This window comes from Loxodonta africana, chromosome 19 (assembly GCF_030014295.1).
Source record: "Loxodonta africana isolate mLoxAfr1 chromosome 19, mLoxAfr1.hap2, whole genome shotgun sequence".
NCBI lineage: Eukaryota > Metazoa > Chordata > Mammalia > Proboscidea > Elephantidae > Loxodonta > Loxodonta africana.
Window position 1 is genome coordinate 23,810,711 of NC_087360.1, and position 17,636 is coordinate 23,828,346.

Consider the following 17,636-nt stretch of genomic DNA (forward strand, 5'->3'; position numbering starts at 1 on the left):
AGAATGTCGAAGAGGAAATCACTAAATCAATACCATTTACAGTAGCCCCCAAGAAGATAAAATACTTAGGAATAAATCTTATCTGAGATGTAAAAGACTTATACAAAGAAAGCTACAAAACACTACTGCAAGAAACCAAAAAAGGCCTACAAAAGTGGAAAAACATACCTTGCTCACAGATAGGAAGACTTAACGTTGTAAAAGTGCCTATTCTACCCAAAGCAATCTATAGATGCAATACAATTATGATCCAAATTCCAACGGCATTTTTTTTAATGAGATGGAGAAACAAATCACCAACTTCATATGGAGAGGAAAGAGGCCCCGGGTAAGCAAAGCATTACTGAAAGAGAAGAACAAAGTGGGAGGTCTCACTCTACCTGAGCTTAGAACATATTATACTGCCACAGCAGTCAAAACAGCCCGGCACTGGTACAACAATAGATACATACCAATGGAACAGAATTGAGAATGCAGGCATAAATCCATCCACATATGAGCGGCTGATATTTGACAAAGGCCCAATGTCTGTTAAATGTGGAAAAGGCAATCTGTTTAGCAAATGGTGCTGATGTAGCTGGATATCCATCTGCAAAAACAGGAAACAAGACCCATACCTTACACCATGCACAAAAACGAGCTCAAAATGGATCAAAGGCCTAAATATAAAATCTAAAAAGATAAATATCATGGAAGAAAAAATAGGGACAATGCTAGGAGTCATAATACTTGGCATAAACAGTATATAAAACATTACTAACAATAAAAAATACAGAAGAGAAACTTGATAACTGGGAGCTCCTAAAAATCAAACACCTATGCTCATCCAAAGACTTCACCAGAAGAGTAAAAAGATTGCCTACAGACTGGGAGAAAATTTTTGGCTATGACATTTCCAATCAGCTCCTGATCTCTAAAATCTACATAGCACTGCAAAAACTCAACTACAAAAAGACATATAACCCAATTAAAAAATGGGCAAAAGATATGAACAGGCACTTCACTAAAGAAACTTTTGGGTGGTGAGCAGATACATGAGGAAATACTATCATTAGCCATTAGAGAAATGCAAATAAAAACTACAATGAGATTCCATCTCACTCCAGTGAGGCTGGCTTTAGTCCAAAAAACACAAAATAATAAATATTAGCGAGGTTGTGGAGAGACTGGAACACTTATACACTGCTGGTGGGAATGTAAAATGTTACAGCCACTTTGGAAATTGATTTGGCGCTTCCTTAAAAAGCTCCGTATAGAACTACCATAGGATCCAGCAATCCCACTCCTTGGAATAAATCCTAGAGAAATAAGAGCCTCTACACGAACAGATACATGCAAACCCATGTTCATTGCAGCACTGTTTACAATAGTAAAAAGATGGAAGCAACCAAGGTGCCCATCAACAGATGAATGGATAAATAAATTACGGTATATTCACAGAATGGAATACTACACATTGACAAAGAACAGTGATGAATCCGTGAAACGTTTCATAACATGGAGGAATCTGGAAGGCACTATGCTGAGTGAAATTAGTCAGTTGCAAAAGGATAAATATTGTTTAAGACCACTATTATAAGAACTCGAGAAACAGTTTAAACAGAGAAGAAAATATTCTTTGGTGGTTATGAGAAGGGGTGGAAGGGTGGCAGAAGGATATTCACTAATTAGATAGTAGATAAGAACTATTTTAGATGAAGGGAAGGACAACACACAGTACAGGAGAGGTCAGCACAACTGGACTAAACCAAAAGCAAAGAAGTTTCCTGAGTAAACTGAATGCTTCGAAAGCCAGTGAAGCAGGGGCAGGGGTTTGGAGACCATGGTTTCTGGGGACATCTAAGTCAATTGGCATAATAAACTCTATTAAGATAACACTCTGCATTCCACTTTGGTGGTGGGGTCTGTGGTCTTAAATGCTAGCAAGCGGCCGTCTAAAATGCATCAATTGGTCTCAACTCACCTGGAGCAAAGGAGAATGAAGACCACCAAAAACACAAGGTAAGTATGAGCCCAAGAGACAGAAAGGGCCACATAAACCAGAGACTACATCAACCTGAGACCAGAAGAATTAGATGGTGCCTGGCTACAACCGATGACTGCCCTGACAGGGAACACAACAGAGAACCCCTGAGGGAGCAAGAGAGCAGTGGGACGCAGACCCCAAATTCTGGTAAAAAGACTGAGAGTAGAAGGACCCAGGTGGTCATGGTCCCCAGACCTTCTGTTAACCCAAGACAGGAACCATTCCCAAAGCCAACTCTTCAGACAGGGTTTGGACTGGACAATGAGATAGAAAATGATACTTGTGAAGAGTGAGCTTCTCGGATCAAGTAGACACACGAGACTATTTTGGCTTCTCCTGTCTGGAGGGCAGATGAGAGGGCAGAGAGGGTCAGAAGCTGGCCGAACGGACATGAAAAGAGAGAATGGATGGAAGGACTGTGCTGTCTCATTAGGGGGAGAGCAATTAGGAGTACATAAAAAAATAGCAAGGTGTAAATAAATTTTTGTATGAGAGACTGACTTGATTTGTAAACTTTCACTTAAAGCACAATAAAAATAAAAATAAATTTGGAAGACAGCTACCTGGCCATCTGACTGGAAGAGATCCATATTTATGCCCCTTCCCAAGAAAGATGATCCAACCGAATGCAGAAATTATTGAACAATATCTTTAATATCACAGGCAAGCAAATTTTGCTGAAAATCATTCAAAAGCAGCTGTAGCAGTATATCAACAGGGAACTGCCAGAAATTCAGGCCGGGTTCAGAAGATGATGTGAAACCAGGGTTGTCATTGCTGATGTCAGATGGATCCTGGCTGAAAGCAGAGAATACCATAAAGATGTTTACTGACTATGCTAAGGCATTTGACTGTGTGGATCATAAAAAATTATCGATAACATTGTGAAGAATGGAATTCCAGAGCACTTAATCATGCTCGTGAGGAACATGTACATAGATCAAGAGGCAATTGTTCAGACAGAATAAGGGGATATAGTTTTTTTGTTGTTTTGAGTGGTTTAGTCAGGAAAGGTGTACGTCAGGGTTGTATTCTTTCACCACACCTATTCAATCTGTATGCTGAGCAAATAATCTGAGAAGCTGGACTATATGAAGAAGAACAGGGCATCAGGATTGGAGGAAGACTCATTAACAACCTGTGTTTATGCAGATGACACAACCTTGCTTGCTGAAAGTGAAGAGCACTTGAAGCACTTACTGATGAAGACCAAAGACCACAGCCTTCAGTATGGATTACACCCCATCTTAAAGAAAACAAAAATCCTCACAACTGGACCGATAAGCAACATCATGATAAATGGAGAAAAGATTGAAGTTGTCAAGGATTTCATTTTACTTGGATCCACAATCAACATCAATGGAAGCAGTAGTCACGAAATTAAAAGACACATTGCATTGGGTAAATCTGCTGCAAAGGACCTCTTAAAGAGTTGAAAAGCAAAGATGTCACCTTGATGACTAAGGTGTGCCTGACCCAAGCTGTGGTATTTTCAATTGCTTCATATGCTTGTGAAAGCTGGACAATGAATAAGGAAGGCCGAAGAAGAATTGATGCCTTTGAATTGTGGTGTTGGTGAAGAATACTGAATATACCATGGACTGCCAAAAAACAAACCAATCTGTCTTGGAAGAAGTACAACCAGCACACTCCTTAGAAGCAACGGTGGCGAGACAGCGTCTTACATACTTTGGACATATTGTCAGGAGGAATCAGTCCCTGGAGAAGTACATCATGCTTGGTAAAGTACAGGGTCAGCGGAAAAAAGGAAGACCCTCAATGAGACGGATTGACACAGTGATTGCAACAATGGGCTCAAGCATAACAACGATTTTAAGGATGGCACAGGATCAGGCAGTGTTTCATTCTGTGGTTCGTAGGGTCACTATGGGTCAGAGCCAACTTGATGACACCCAACAACAACAATTACGAATTTCCCTGTTTTGGAATTATTCATTACGGGTTTTACTGAGCCTGCAATGACTTAGGCACTCAGAAATGTTTTTTTTTTGAATCAGTGCAGGATGGGGTCATTCATTTCATAATTACTTACTCTACTTCCACCTAAATCTGGCCCTTTGTTAGCATTTTGTTCCTCCTGTTTGAATTCTTGCTTTCTTGGTGTGGTTTACAAAAGCTACACCATGGCTCTTAAGATGGAACCCAATTGGAATGTAATTGTCTGAGTCCAGCTTCTTCCTGGTGATGCTCTTCACCGATAGTCTTAAAATTTGATTCTGTCTCAAAGTGGGAATAAAAGTCTATCCTGGGGCATCCTTCACCTCAAAGCAGCAGCACTCTACTGAAACATTGTAAGAATTAACCTCATATCCCTCTCCTTTGAGATCACATGATCACAGCCCTTAATTTCTTAGATGTCCTGACTGGTGGTCATTGACTCATAAAGATTAGGGTCAGTAGTTTCCATTCATGTGGGAGTGAATTAGTATTCCCACTTTACAGCTGAAAGTGGTGTAAAGTTTAGGGAAGTTAAGGACTGTGCTCTAGAGAAACAGCACTGGAGTCTGTACTCTTTATTTTGGAACTAGGTGGTTCTCCCTGATGAAATGGATGACAAGACTGTCTTCCCTGCCACAGGAGTTTCTACTCTTCCCGGTGGGCTTTTTGAGGACTCCCAGCACTTAGTTCCTGATATGTCTGGTTCTGGTTCACCCTCAGGAGGGGGATGATGTCTCCTGAATGACTCTGGATCCCTTGGCATTCTCAAAGGACAAATGGTCAGCAACTAGACCATTCAGATTGGCCACCAGTGCAAATCAAGACTGTCAGGGATTAACCTTGAACTTCTGGCTGTGGCCCTGGGGTCATGGGCCCCGAGTCATGCTTTCAGGTCAAAACCTCTGATCTAGCCACCAACAACTCTTTGCACAGGTTACCACAGTCCTAATGTGTCGTGTGAAGCCCATTTCAAGTTATCCCGGTCTTTAAAAAAAAAAAAAAAAACCTTTTTTTTTTTTTTGGTCTTTAGAACCCATGAAATGCATAATTAACTTCGTTTTCAAGGTATATAGCTTCTGGTTCAGGAATCTTATCTGATCCGTAAGGACGATTGCCCTCTGTCCCTTCCTGGCTGTTTTTCTGGCCCCTTCACTTCACACAGTGACTCTGCCCCCTCCACCTCCAATTCTCACTTCATTTCTAGACCCTCAAGCCTCATTCTCAGCCTCTGCCTACGCCAACACTGACTGCTGGAGGGCCAGGGTCTCAGAGCCCAGCTTCAGAGGACAGGTTTAAAAGTCCCCGTGCCAGGTGCCAGCTCTGATATCACGCCCCACAGGCCTAAAGCTGATCATTAACCCAGAGCTAATATAAGAAAGGGGCCACCCTGGAAGCGGGAAGAACCACCTGCAGCCATGGCCAGCACATTAAGCCCCAGCACCACGACTGGGGCCTCAGAGCAGCCTGTGATGTCAGAGCGCATCCAAAACGCTGCTGACATCTCTGTCATTGTCATCTACTTTGTGGTGGTGATGGTGGTTGGGTTGTGGGTATGTGGGAGCGCAGTGGGGCTTTGGGGTGGGCACAGGCATGGGGGGAAGGTGTCTTATGGAGGGAGGGGTGTGGAGTGACAAAGCTGAGGAAACATGACAGCTTTCACAAATTTCACTGTCTTTGGCCAAAGTCATTTGTGAGTGTGTGACGTAAGTAAGATTTATACTGAGCTGCGTGAGTTAATTTATTCGCCTAACAACCCCATCATTATGAGGAGAGCCAGCACTGGGAATGTCAGACTTACGCTGTTTGGCATCCCCAGTGACCAGCATGAGTGAATAAGAATTTTATTTTTATTGTTTCATGCATTTTACTTTCCTTTGCTGTTTGCTCACTTTTTTAGTGAGTTGAATTTTTTTTTTTTTTTGGGGTGCCTAGGCCATTTACTTTCAGTCTTTCTTTTTGGTAATGGGGTTGAGGCTGCCAAGTTTCTTTCAAGCCCAGCTTTCGTGGTACCTCACACTATTTGAGTAAATTAAAAGAACCCGAGCATTTAGGACAGCAATTGAGGAATAGGATTTCTCAAGTTCCTTCTAGCTCTAGGTTTTTATGTAACTATGTTTTTTTGAAGTCCTTAAGCAGGACTTCAGTTACATCACAGCTTCCAGAAAATGTTTTTCTCTTTAGAAGTGCTGAAGCAGTCGCCTCTGTCAGCACCCTGGCCAGAGCATCTGGGCTCCTGGGTGAACGTGTTCAGTTTGACCCTCACCTGTCTTCCCTTCTGCTCAGGCCATGCTGAAGACCAACCGGAGCACCATTGGAGGCTTCTTCCTGGCTGGTCGAGATATGACCTGGTGTCCGGTGAGTGGGCCAGGGTTTCCTGAAATTAAATTTCTTGCATGTATGTAAGAGTGAATAAAGGAAATATGGGGGCTGATGATACTTTCTGAGCTACACTGGTTGCCCACTTGCTGGCATCTCTTTTCCTAAATCCTGACCTCAGGGCTCTTCCCTGTAGTTTTAGTTAAGTTATAGTTTGTCACCAGTTATGAGAGCCACTTGTCTGACACTTAAGGACCCTAGTTCAGCTTTCCCTCAGATTCCTTTTCCCGGTTCCTCAAGAACTTTCTGCCTCAGCTTCATACTATGCCAGCACGTCCCTTCTTTGTTCCCAAGCCTGAGTTAATGCTGCCCATCTTATCTGGATTAGCCTCACCCTCTCTACTGTCCTCTTTCAACACCCAGCTCAAGTCCTTCTTCATCTGAGAAGCATCCCAGCTCACTCCAGCCTTCACCTGAACTCTTAGTCCTGGTATTGAGTGGAGTTAGTTGGTAATGGATTGTATGTTCCCCTGTGATGATGCTAATGTCGAGGCTTCTTTGATTCTTGCCCAGTTGGTGTTTTCCTTGCTGGGTTCTGGCCTTCTCCTGCCCAGCCTGCCCCCCATTGCAGCAGAGGAGTGACAAAGTCCTCTGAACCACTTAGAGTGTCAGCACTTGGTTGAGTATACAGTGGATGCTCAGTAAGTGCCTCATTCACAGATCCGCTGAACTCATTGTCCATATAGTATGAAAACATATGGATACTGGGAAATGATCTGACCAGAGTGATTAAAGGGGACAACCAGTGATGAACTGAAAGCTTGAAATGGATTTTTATTGGCATGTCCAATCAGACATTACCTTCTTTGTCCTTCTATTTAGGACTATTTTTTGAAAATATTCAGAGCTGAATCAATCCTTTAGCCACAAACAGCCTCAATCCCATCCCCAGGCCCCAAATGTCTGAATAGAAAAGGTAATTTTACAGAGGGCTGGAAAGTTGGGAACGGAGAGCATACACTTGAGGAGTGGACACTGCAGGGGTCACACACACACGTTCGGGTCTGTCAGGACTGGGGCTCATCTGTGCCCACTCAAGAGATCTCTCTTGATCTAGAGGCATAAGACTTGATGTACGGAAAGGATGAGAAGAGGGTCCCAGAGCCAGGAGGACAGAGGGAAGCACTATTCTTCACTAGCTTTGGGGTTCTTGAGGCTGATCAGAAGAGCGGGGCTGGTGGGAGGTCTGGAAGTTCTTGACCAAGGACAGGCTCAACTCAGAGTTGGAGGTAGATAGGCCTATGTTCCCCTAAGGCAGCAATCGGCAAGATTTTTCTGTAAGGTGCCATATTGTAAGTATTTGTGGTTTTTGAGCCATATACTCTATCACAACCATACAACTCTGCCATTCTACTACAAAAACAACTATTGGCAATACATTAACAAATAGGTGTGACTGCGTTAGGGTAAAACTTTATTTATGGATACTAGAATTTGACATTCATATAATTTTCACATTTCTCAAAATATTCTTCCTCTCTAGACTGTTTGTTTTGGCTTTGTTTCAACATTCAAACCTGTAAAAACCATCCCACACCCACAGTTTGCCACCTATTGCCCTAAAAAAAGGAGTAGCAATTGAAGCATCTCAACATTTACCTGTTTTCAAGAATTCTGATTTGAGTCTTTCAACTCTGATCCTAATCTGTCTCTTGGATTCCAGATGGGTGCCTCCCTTTTTGCTAGTAACATCGGCAGTGGCCACTTTGTGGGACTGGCTGGAACGGGAGCAGCTTCAGGCATTGCTGTTGCAGCATTTGAATGGAATGTAAGTTATATCACAGGCTTTTTCCTTTTCAATCAAGCGCATATCCAATATATTTTTTTCTGGGAGTCTGTATAATACAAACTTCTCTTTGGTTTGATTTCTATTTTTACTCTCTTCTAGTCTATCCCTTTTTTGACTTTCGGGACCTTCCTTCCAGACATATCGTTCCTCTCCTCCAGGCTTTAGCTCAAGTAGTTACTCCCACTATGAATGTGATTTTTATCTGACTCAAGCCCACTTTCACTTGACCTTCTTAGCCACTTTAGCTCTCAATCATCTCGCTCCTCCCTAAACTATCGCACCATGTGTCCAACTCTGAACAATATGCAAGGAATAAAAAAATGTAAAAGCCAAGCTTCCTTCTTTTGAGGAGTTTACATTCCAGTGGGAGGGACAGACACACATTCAGTACAGCTTAGGAAGTACAAGGGCAGAAGCATGTGCAGCTATTGGGGGATCTCACAGGAAAGGAACTGTTTTTGTTGTTGTTTTAACTGTACTTTTGATGAAGATTTACAGGACAAACTACTTTCTCATTAAACAGTTAGTACACACATTGCTTTATGACATCGGTTAACCACCCCACAACATGTCATCACTCTCCCTTCATGACCTTGGGTTCCCTATTACCAGCTTTTCTGTCACCTCTTGCCTTCTAGTCCTTGCCCCTGGGCTGTTGTGCCCCTTTAGGCTCATTTTGTTTTATGGGCTTGTCTAATCTTTGGCTGAAGGGTGAACTTCAGGAGTAACTTCATTGCTGAGCAGTGATGGTAACCAGGCACCATCTAGATGTACTGGACTCAATCTGGTGGTGGCCATGGTAGGTGTGGTTCATTAGTCCTTTGGACTAATCTTTCCCTTGTACGTTTAGTTTTCATCATTCTCCCTTGCGCCCAAAGGGGTGAGACCAGTGAAGTATCTTAGATGGCCGCTTACAGGCTTTTAAGATCCCAGACGCTATTCATCAAAGTGGAATGTAGAACATTTTCTTTATAAACTATGTTATGCCAGTTGAGCTAGATGGTCCCCTAGACCATGGTCCCCACAACCCTTAACCCAGCAATATGGTCCCTCAAGGAGCTTGGATGTGTCTATGGAGCTTCCAGGACCTTGCCTTGTACAAGTTGTGCAGGTTTCAGGAGGGGCATCTATTGTGGACAGGGGGTGGGACTTAGTACATGCTGAGGGAGCTTCCTGAAGCTGATACCTGGAGAAGGAGTAGGAATTAACCAAATGGGGCCTGACCAAGTCAGTGACGGTGGAGTGAGGAGTGACTGGCGTGAGAGATAGCAGGTAAAATCTACACTCTTTGTGATTGAGTTCCCAAGTATCCTATTGTCATTTTACTGTAGAAGTTATGTCTCCTTAATTAGACTGCTAGTTCTTTAAGACAAGAGGCCATGTTATCTCTCCCACTCATACCGCCCCATCATCCTGCACATGGCTGGGCACATAGTGAACATGCCAGAAATATTTCTTGAGGTGGATGAGTTTTTTCTTTTCTTTCTCATATCATTTCCAGTGTTTGCATGTGCATGTGAGTACATATCAGCCAGAGGAAGATGTCTGTATGGAAGAAATTTGAACCATAGTAAAAGTGTAAGCAGACCATCAGTCTTAGGAAGTGACCTTGAGTCATTACAAATGACTGTGCCCCTTTGTTGAATTTTTTGCCACTCTTTTTTTCTTAGATAACATCAGGGAACTGGAATGGACCCAGCCCCCAAAGACATGGACAGACGTGCCCTATGTCCGAGTGGGTGTGGTTATCAGGCTGCACAGGCTCCAGCTGCACCTCTTAGAGCATGTGACTTTGCGCTTCCCTTATCTCAATGAGTCTCAGTTTCCCCCTCTATAAGACAGGAAAGACTGTACTTATCATACCTGCATCACCTAGTTGTCATGAGAGCAACATGAGTGATATATGTGAAGCCTCTCTATAAACATTACATATTAATGCAAGAGTATATGATTGTCCTTATATTTTAAGACTTGGGGGAGAACTAGTAACGTTATCTTATCTCCAACTTTCGTTATCATCGTTTTGTCACTCTGCCTATAATTCCTACCATTCCAAGGTTATTTTATTTTGGCAAAGACTGTATAATCTTCCAGGGGTCCAGCTGGGTCCAGTCCCTTTATCTTCTGTTCATTTTTCATAACACATTTTTTGTCACATCCTAAGCCCCTAGACATTATGAATTATGAATCATGGAAACAGGAAAGGAACCCATAGTTATTGTCTAGGGATCATAATTGGGTAGGGTGGGACAGGACCCAAAAAACATTTTTTTCCCCCAGACTCAGAGTTCATGAAGTGATGAGGCCTACAGCCACGTCTCTTTAAATTTACTTCTTTTTCCTTTCTTTCTGTAGGCTGCACTGCTGTTGCCAGCCCTAGGGTGGATTTTTGTCCCTATATACATCAAGGCGGGGGTGAGTATATTCAACTGGGTGTTCTGTGCCCATCTTTCAGATGTACTTCAGGGATTCATTTATTCTCTCATTCATCCTGCTCAACCATGATGTCTAGATACTTGGCACTCAGCTGGTCTGTTTCTAGAAATATACAGACAACCAAAACCCCGTTCCTTCCCTAGAGAGACCCAGTGTATACTGTGGCTGCAGCAAGGAGACAAATCAGTGATGGCCCTGAACAATGACCATTGTGATAGAGGTCAGCCCAGCCTAGTGTAGGAATACTAAAGCTGAGCCACACACGTGCTTCAAAAATTGATTGTTAGAAATTACCTGAGTCCAGTCTTGAGGAATAAGTGATACTTCTGTAGGTAGAAAAGTGGGATCATAGAGGATTGGAGGAAACAATATAAAGAGACTAAAAATCGTGAAAGGACTTGGAGTGTTGAAGGCCAAGAGAAATTGTTTAAATATGTGGAAGGAGTGGTGGATTGGAGGAGGTCTGCAGGTGTAGGTAGGTTTGAGAGTGAAATCTTTGTGTGTACCTGAGATTGAAAGGTGTGCCCTTTAACCTCCTAGAAACAGGCAGTCACTGTGGGCTTTCAGGCAGTTAAGGGTTATGATCAGGTTCCTGTTTTAGGAAGTTTCACTCAGACAGCTGAGTGGAGAATGGACTTGAGGGGACACCTGCTGAAGAAAGGATAATGAGAAAGTTTATATGATGCCTTGGGAGGCTCCAGGAAAGCAAACGGGAAGAGGAAGAGTTTCTGGGGTAGAGATGACAGGTTCGATGACAGATTAGGGAAAGACAGTGGAGAGAAAAGCATCCAGAGCAATCCTAAGACTTTAAGCTCAGGTACCTGGCACATAAGGCCACTGTTAATGGAGGGAAGGAATCCCATAGGAGACCATATGATATACAACAGGCAGAATAATGAGTTCTTTTTGGAACTGACTGAGGTCTTGGTTCCCTTCAGACACTAGCATGACACACCTATCAGGCAATTGAGCTGGTGGGTCAGGAGGGGCATCTTGGTTGGAGTTAGCCATATGGGAGTCTTTCTCTTCAGAAATGTTTGAGCTCCCACCATGTGCCTCAGGGATGTGTCTGTGAACAAGAAGCCACATCTCCCCAACCAGGAAGGAAGAACAAATAAATTGGACTTCTGGAAGATTCTGGGAAGTGGAAGGATTCCTGATACAAGCTGAGCACTGAGGGAAGCTTCCCTGAGGAAGGACCATCTTAGTGGAGGCTTGAGGAATGGGTCAACCAGTCAAAGATGGGTGAAAACAGTTGCCCAAGCAGGGGATATATTGCCTGCAATGGCCCAGAATGACAAAGTGTGAAACACATTTGGGGATCTGGAAATTGTTTCATGTGGCTGAAGCACATGGACCAGGGCCAGGGTGTGGATGTTGGCAATGGAGGCTGGGTGGAGCAATGGGCAGGAACCTGTTGAAGAAGTAAATGTCAGAGCTGAGAACAGATCCCAGGATTCTTTGACTCCAGCTCCTGTACCTTGCTGCTCTACCAAGAGATCATTCCTTTCACACCTCTGTATTCCCAAGGTGCCATGCACAGTGCTTAACCATCTGCAGTTGCTTAGTAAATGTTGAATGATCCAAATGTGCTTTTGCTCTGCAATGAATCCCTGTTGGTGTCTGTCTCTGCAGGTGATGACCATGCCAGAATATCTGAGGAAGCGCTTTGGTGGGAAGCGACTCCAGATCTACCTCTCCATCCTGACCGTCTTAATCTGTGTGATTTTGAGAATCTCAGTGAGTTCAGAGCCCCCTGGTTGTTTGTTTTTGAGTGATTGCCTTGATGGGTAGAGTGCTAAGATAAGAGAGCTAGAGGAGTAGACTATTGACAGCCTTTATAGCTGGAGCCATGTGGGTGTCTTAACAAGCTGGGTCTCTCTACCAAGTCTTTGTGGGAAAACAGGAGCTTCAGAGACCATGTGTTCATAGAGCAATAGTTTTCAAGTTGTAAGAAGCTTCAGATTGTAAGTCCAGGTTCTCATTAAGGGTATGAAAAAATGGATGTACAGAAAGAACAAAATGTCTCGTTCAAGTAACACAGCTATTTAGTAGTGGGAAAGAGGAGGACTTCTGTGGTCTCCTGCTTTTCCACCGTGTAATATCCTCTTCGTTCTCTTTGACAGAATCATTTTGGGTTTATATTTTTATTTTCAGTTGGACTATCTGACACACGAACCCAAAGAAAAGTGTTTTGCATTGTTCTACACTGAATTTTCTTAAACTTATTCTATTTTATCTAAGATTGCCCCTGTAAATTAGTGTTAAAATAATTTAGAAGACATTTAAAAGCTACACTCCTTGGAGACAATCAGTGAGTAAAGAGAAAAAAAAGTGAAGATTCAGCAGCACATGTAGAAAACAAAGGAAGAGTAAATCATTTACTTCTCATCTATCAGTGATTAATGAAATAATCTGGAAGTTTATAGTCCAGGTAGTTGTCTCAATGTTCGTGACAGAAGAAGCTGATCCTCACTATTGCTTTTCTGTTGAGCTGATTCAGTGTTGGAAAAAAACCAACCATTCAGATTAGATGGCATTAGCCTTCCTAATGCAGCATGAGCATTTTTTCAGCACTTACTGTTTGCTAGTGAGCTCCGTGTTAGGGGTAACAAAGGTTCCTATGTGCTGGGAGCTCGCCAGAATCTTACACATGAAATAATTAGCACTTTATGACAATATATGAAAAAAAAAATACATGAGAAGATACTAAAATATGAACTGAAATAGAGATGTGTAGACAAGTACAGACATATGCTAATGATACACAGGAAAGAGAGTGTTCCTTGATGGGTGGAATATGGAGGTTGTCTTCATGGAGGAGGCATTAGCCAAGTCCACAAAATGTGAAAGGTTAGGAGATGCAGAAGAAAGCAGAGGTGCCCAGTGTGTTGGGCCCTTGGTCTCCCATGTTCCACAGTGGGTTGGACTTGCTAATCTCCCAGTTCTCTTCTGGCTCTGACATCTACAGTTTTATGGTTCTAAAGGACATGAACAAAGTGCTAGGGCAGAGTGACAGTGACCAAAGGGCCCTGAGAGATACAGATTCCTGGCGTGGAGGGTTCCTGGTGGTGGGGAGGGGTTAGGGAAGGGTCGGAATGTTGTGGAGCTGGGAGTGGAGGGGGAGCAGCTTATGACAGCTGATCTTAGGTAGGTTGGAATGATATGGTGACAGGAGTCCATTCTTGCCTCCAAGGACATTTCAAGTGGTATTAACAGCAATTAATCATTGACATGACCTTTTGTGTATTTATACACTCCGGCAACAGATTCTGCCCTGGTTACTTATTAAACAATTAATTATAAGGAATTAGGATTATTTTCATAATCCTGCCCTGCCCCAGCCTTAGAAAAGATCATCTTGTTCACTGGTTGTCAATCTCCTATAATATACATACTGAGAATTTATATATATATATATATATGGAAGCCCTGGTGGTGCAGTGGTTAAGTGCGAAGGCTGCTAACCAAGAGGTCAGCGGTTTGAATCCACCAGGCCCTCCTTGTAAACTCTATTGGGCAGTTCTACTCTGTCGCTATGAGTTGGAATCTACTCGATCGCAGTGGGTTTGGTTTTTTTTGTTTGTTAGTTTTATATATATATATATATATATATAAACCCAGTCCAGTGCTGTCGAGTCAATTCCAACCCATAGCAATATATATAAATCAAGACAAGAAGCTGCACCCTTACCCCTATGAATTTCAGTTTCTATTTCCCAAAGTGTTGACATTTTTTAAGAAAACCACATTGTAAATTTTAAAATCAGGAAATTAACCTTAATACAAGGTATTATCTGATCCATAGACTTAATTTAAATATTGGCAATTGTTCCAATAATGCCTTTAATAACAAAAGAAAATTCTGGCTAATAAATGTAATGCATCTTTTTTATGAGCAATATATTATAATGCCTCCTTAACTATCCTGAAATAAAAATCATTGATAATATAAGCTACTTACATATAATTTCAAAACCATCGATTTAATGTCTTAATTGTACTATATAAGAGCGAAGGGATCCATAATAAAATAATTTGTGTATTAATATGTATGTGATTGGGCATGACTACACCAGCTATCTGTGTCTCTCAGTTTCCTGTACTGTGGTGGCTTGAGTGTTGCTGTGATACTGAAAGCTTTGCCACTGGTATTTCAAATACCAGCAGGGTTATCCTTGGTGAACAGGTTTCAGCAGAACTTCTAGACTAAGACAAACTAGGAGGAAGGGCCTGGCAGTCTACTTCTGAAAAAATTGGCCACTGAAAACCTTATGAATAGCAGAGGAACATTGTCAGATACAGTGTTGAAAAATGAACCCCTCAGATTGGAAGGCATTCAAAATAAGACTGGAGAAGAGCTGCCTCCTCAAAGTGGAGTGGACCTTAATGATGTGGATGGAGTCAAGCTTTTGGGACCTTCATTTGCTGATGTGACACAACTTAAAATGAGATAAACAGGTGTGAACATCCATTAGTAATCAGAACATGGAATTATGAAATATGAATCTAGGAAAATTAGAAGTCATCAAAAATGAAATGGACCTCATAAAATTTGATATCCTAAAGATTAGTGAGCTGAAATGGATTGGTATTGGTCATTTTCAATCAATGATATGGCCTACTATGACGGGAATAATGAATTGAAGAGCAACGGTGTTGTGTTCATCATCAAAAAGAACATTTCAAGATCTATCCTGAAGTGCAATGACGTCAGTGATACGATAATATCCATACACCTACAAGGAAGACCAGTTAATTATTCAAATTTACGCACCAAACACTAACCCCAAAATGAAGAAATTAAAGATTTTTACCAACTTCTGCAGTCTGAAATTGATCACATATGCAATCAAGATGCATTGATAATTACTGGTGATTGCAATGCAAAACTTGGAAACAAAGAAGAAGGATTGGCATTAGGAAATATGGCCTTGGTGACAGAAATGACGTGGAGGGACCAATATAAACGGTGACTATACACATGGACCTCACCAGATGGAATACACAGGTATCAAATAGACTACATCTGTGTAAAGAGATGATGGAAAAGCTCAGTATTATCAGTCAGAACATGGCCAGGGATCGGCTATGGAGCAGACCATCAATTGTTCATATGCAAGTTGAAGTTGAAGAAAATTAGAAGTCAGCGAGAACCAAAGTACAACCTTGACCATATTCCACCTGAATTTAGAGGCCACGTCAAGAATAGATTTAGCACATTGAACACTAATGACCCAAGATCAGATGAGCTGTGGAATGATGTCACGGACATCATACATGAAGAAAGCGAAAGGTCATTAAAAAGACAGGAAAGAAAAAAAAGACCAAAATGGATGTCAGGAGAGACTTTGAAAGTTGTTTTTGAATGTAGAGTAGCTAAACCAAAAGGAAGAAATGATGAAGTAAAAGAATTGAACAGAAGATTTCAAAGGGCAGCTTGAGAAGACAAAGTAAAGTATTATAATGAAATGTGCAAAGACCTGGAGATAGAAAACCAAAAGGGAAGAGCACACTTGGCTTTTCTCAAGCTGAAAGAACTGAAGAAAAACATCAAACTTTAAGTTACAATACTGAAGAATTCTACGAGGAAAATATTAAATGACACAGGAAGCATCAAAAGAAGATGGAAGGAATACACAGACACTGTACCAAAGAGAACTGGTCAACATTCAGCTATTTCAGAAGGTAGCATATGATCAAGAACCAATGGCACTGAAGGAAAAGGCCCAGGCTGCACTGAATGCACTGGCAAAAAAACAAGGCTCCAGGAATTAATGGAATGCCATCTGATATGATTCAACAAACAGATGCAGCACTGGAAGTGCTCACTCATCTATGCCAGGAAATTTGGAAGACAACTACCTGGTCAACCGACTGGAAGAGATTCATATTTGTTCTCATCCCAAAGAAAGACGATCCAACAGCATGTGGAAATTATGGAACAATATCGTTAATATCACACACATGTAAAATTTTGCTGAAGATCACTCAAAAGCAATTTCAGCAGTACATCAACAGAGAACAGCCAGAAATTCAAGCTGGATTCAAAAGAGGATGTGGAACAAGGGATATCATTGCTGATGTCAGCTAGATCTTGGCTGAAAGCAGAGAATACCGGAAGATGTTTACCTGTGTTTTATTGACTATGCAAAGGCATTTGACTGTGTGGATCATAACAAATTATGGATAACATTGAGAAGAATGGGAATTCCAGAAGGATTAATTGTGCTCATGCAGAACCTATACATAGACCTGAAGGCATTCATTCAAACAGAACAAGGGAATACTGCATGGTTTAAAGTTAAGAAAGATGTACGTCGGAGTTGTATCTTTTCACCATAACTATTCAATCTATACACTGAGCAAATAATCTGAGAAGCTGGGCTATATGAAGGAGAACATGGCAACAGGATTGGAGGAAGACTCATTAAAAACCTGAGTTATGCAGATGACACAACCTGAAAATGAAGAGGACTCAAAGCACTTACTGATGTAGATGAAAGACCATAGCCTTCAGTATGGATTATACTCAAACATAAAGAAAACAAAAACCCTCACAACTAGACCAATAAGCAACATCATGAATCATGGAGAAAGATTGAAGTTGTCAAGGATTTTATTTTACTTGGATTAATAATCCACACCCGCGGAAGCAGTAGTCAAGATGTCAAATGACGCATTTCACTGGGCGAATCTGATGCAAAAGACCTCTTTAAAGTGCTAAAAAGCAAAGATATCAGTTTAAGGACTAAGGTGCGTCTGACCCAAGCCATGGTGTTTTCAATCACCTCATATGCATGTGAAAACTGGACAATGAATGAGGCAGACCAAAGAAGAATTGATGCCTTTGAATTGTGGCGTTGGTGAAGAATATTGAATATACCATTGACTGCCAAAAGAACAAATAAATCTGTCTTGGAAGAAGTACAATCAGAATGCTCCTTAGAAGCAAAGATGGTGAGACTATGTCTCATATACTTTGGACATGTTTTCTATGAGGAGGGATTAGTTGCTGGAGAAGGACCTCATGCTTGGTAAAGTAGATGG

At 41.7% G+C, this 17,636-nt stretch overlaps 1 protein-coding gene across 1 annotated transcript in view; it reads left to right on the top strand.

The window, feature by feature from the left end:
- Positions 1–5,400: 5,400 nt before the first annotated feature.
- Positions 5,401–17,636, top strand: part of LOC100674370 (solute carrier family 5 member 4) — a 58,173-nt gene continuing 45,937 nt past the window's right edge. Inside the window, exons 1-5 of the mRNA XM_003419184.2 lie at positions 5,401–5,535; positions 6,269–6,340; positions 8,025–8,129; positions 10,506–10,565; positions 12,222–12,326. Of these exons, the coding sequence (XP_003419232.2) occupies positions 5,401–5,535; positions 6,269–6,340; positions 8,025–8,129; positions 10,506–10,565; positions 12,222–12,326 (477 nt within the window). The remainder of the gene's footprint in view (positions 5,536–6,268; positions 6,341–8,024; positions 8,130–10,505; positions 10,566–12,221; positions 12,327–17,636) is intronic.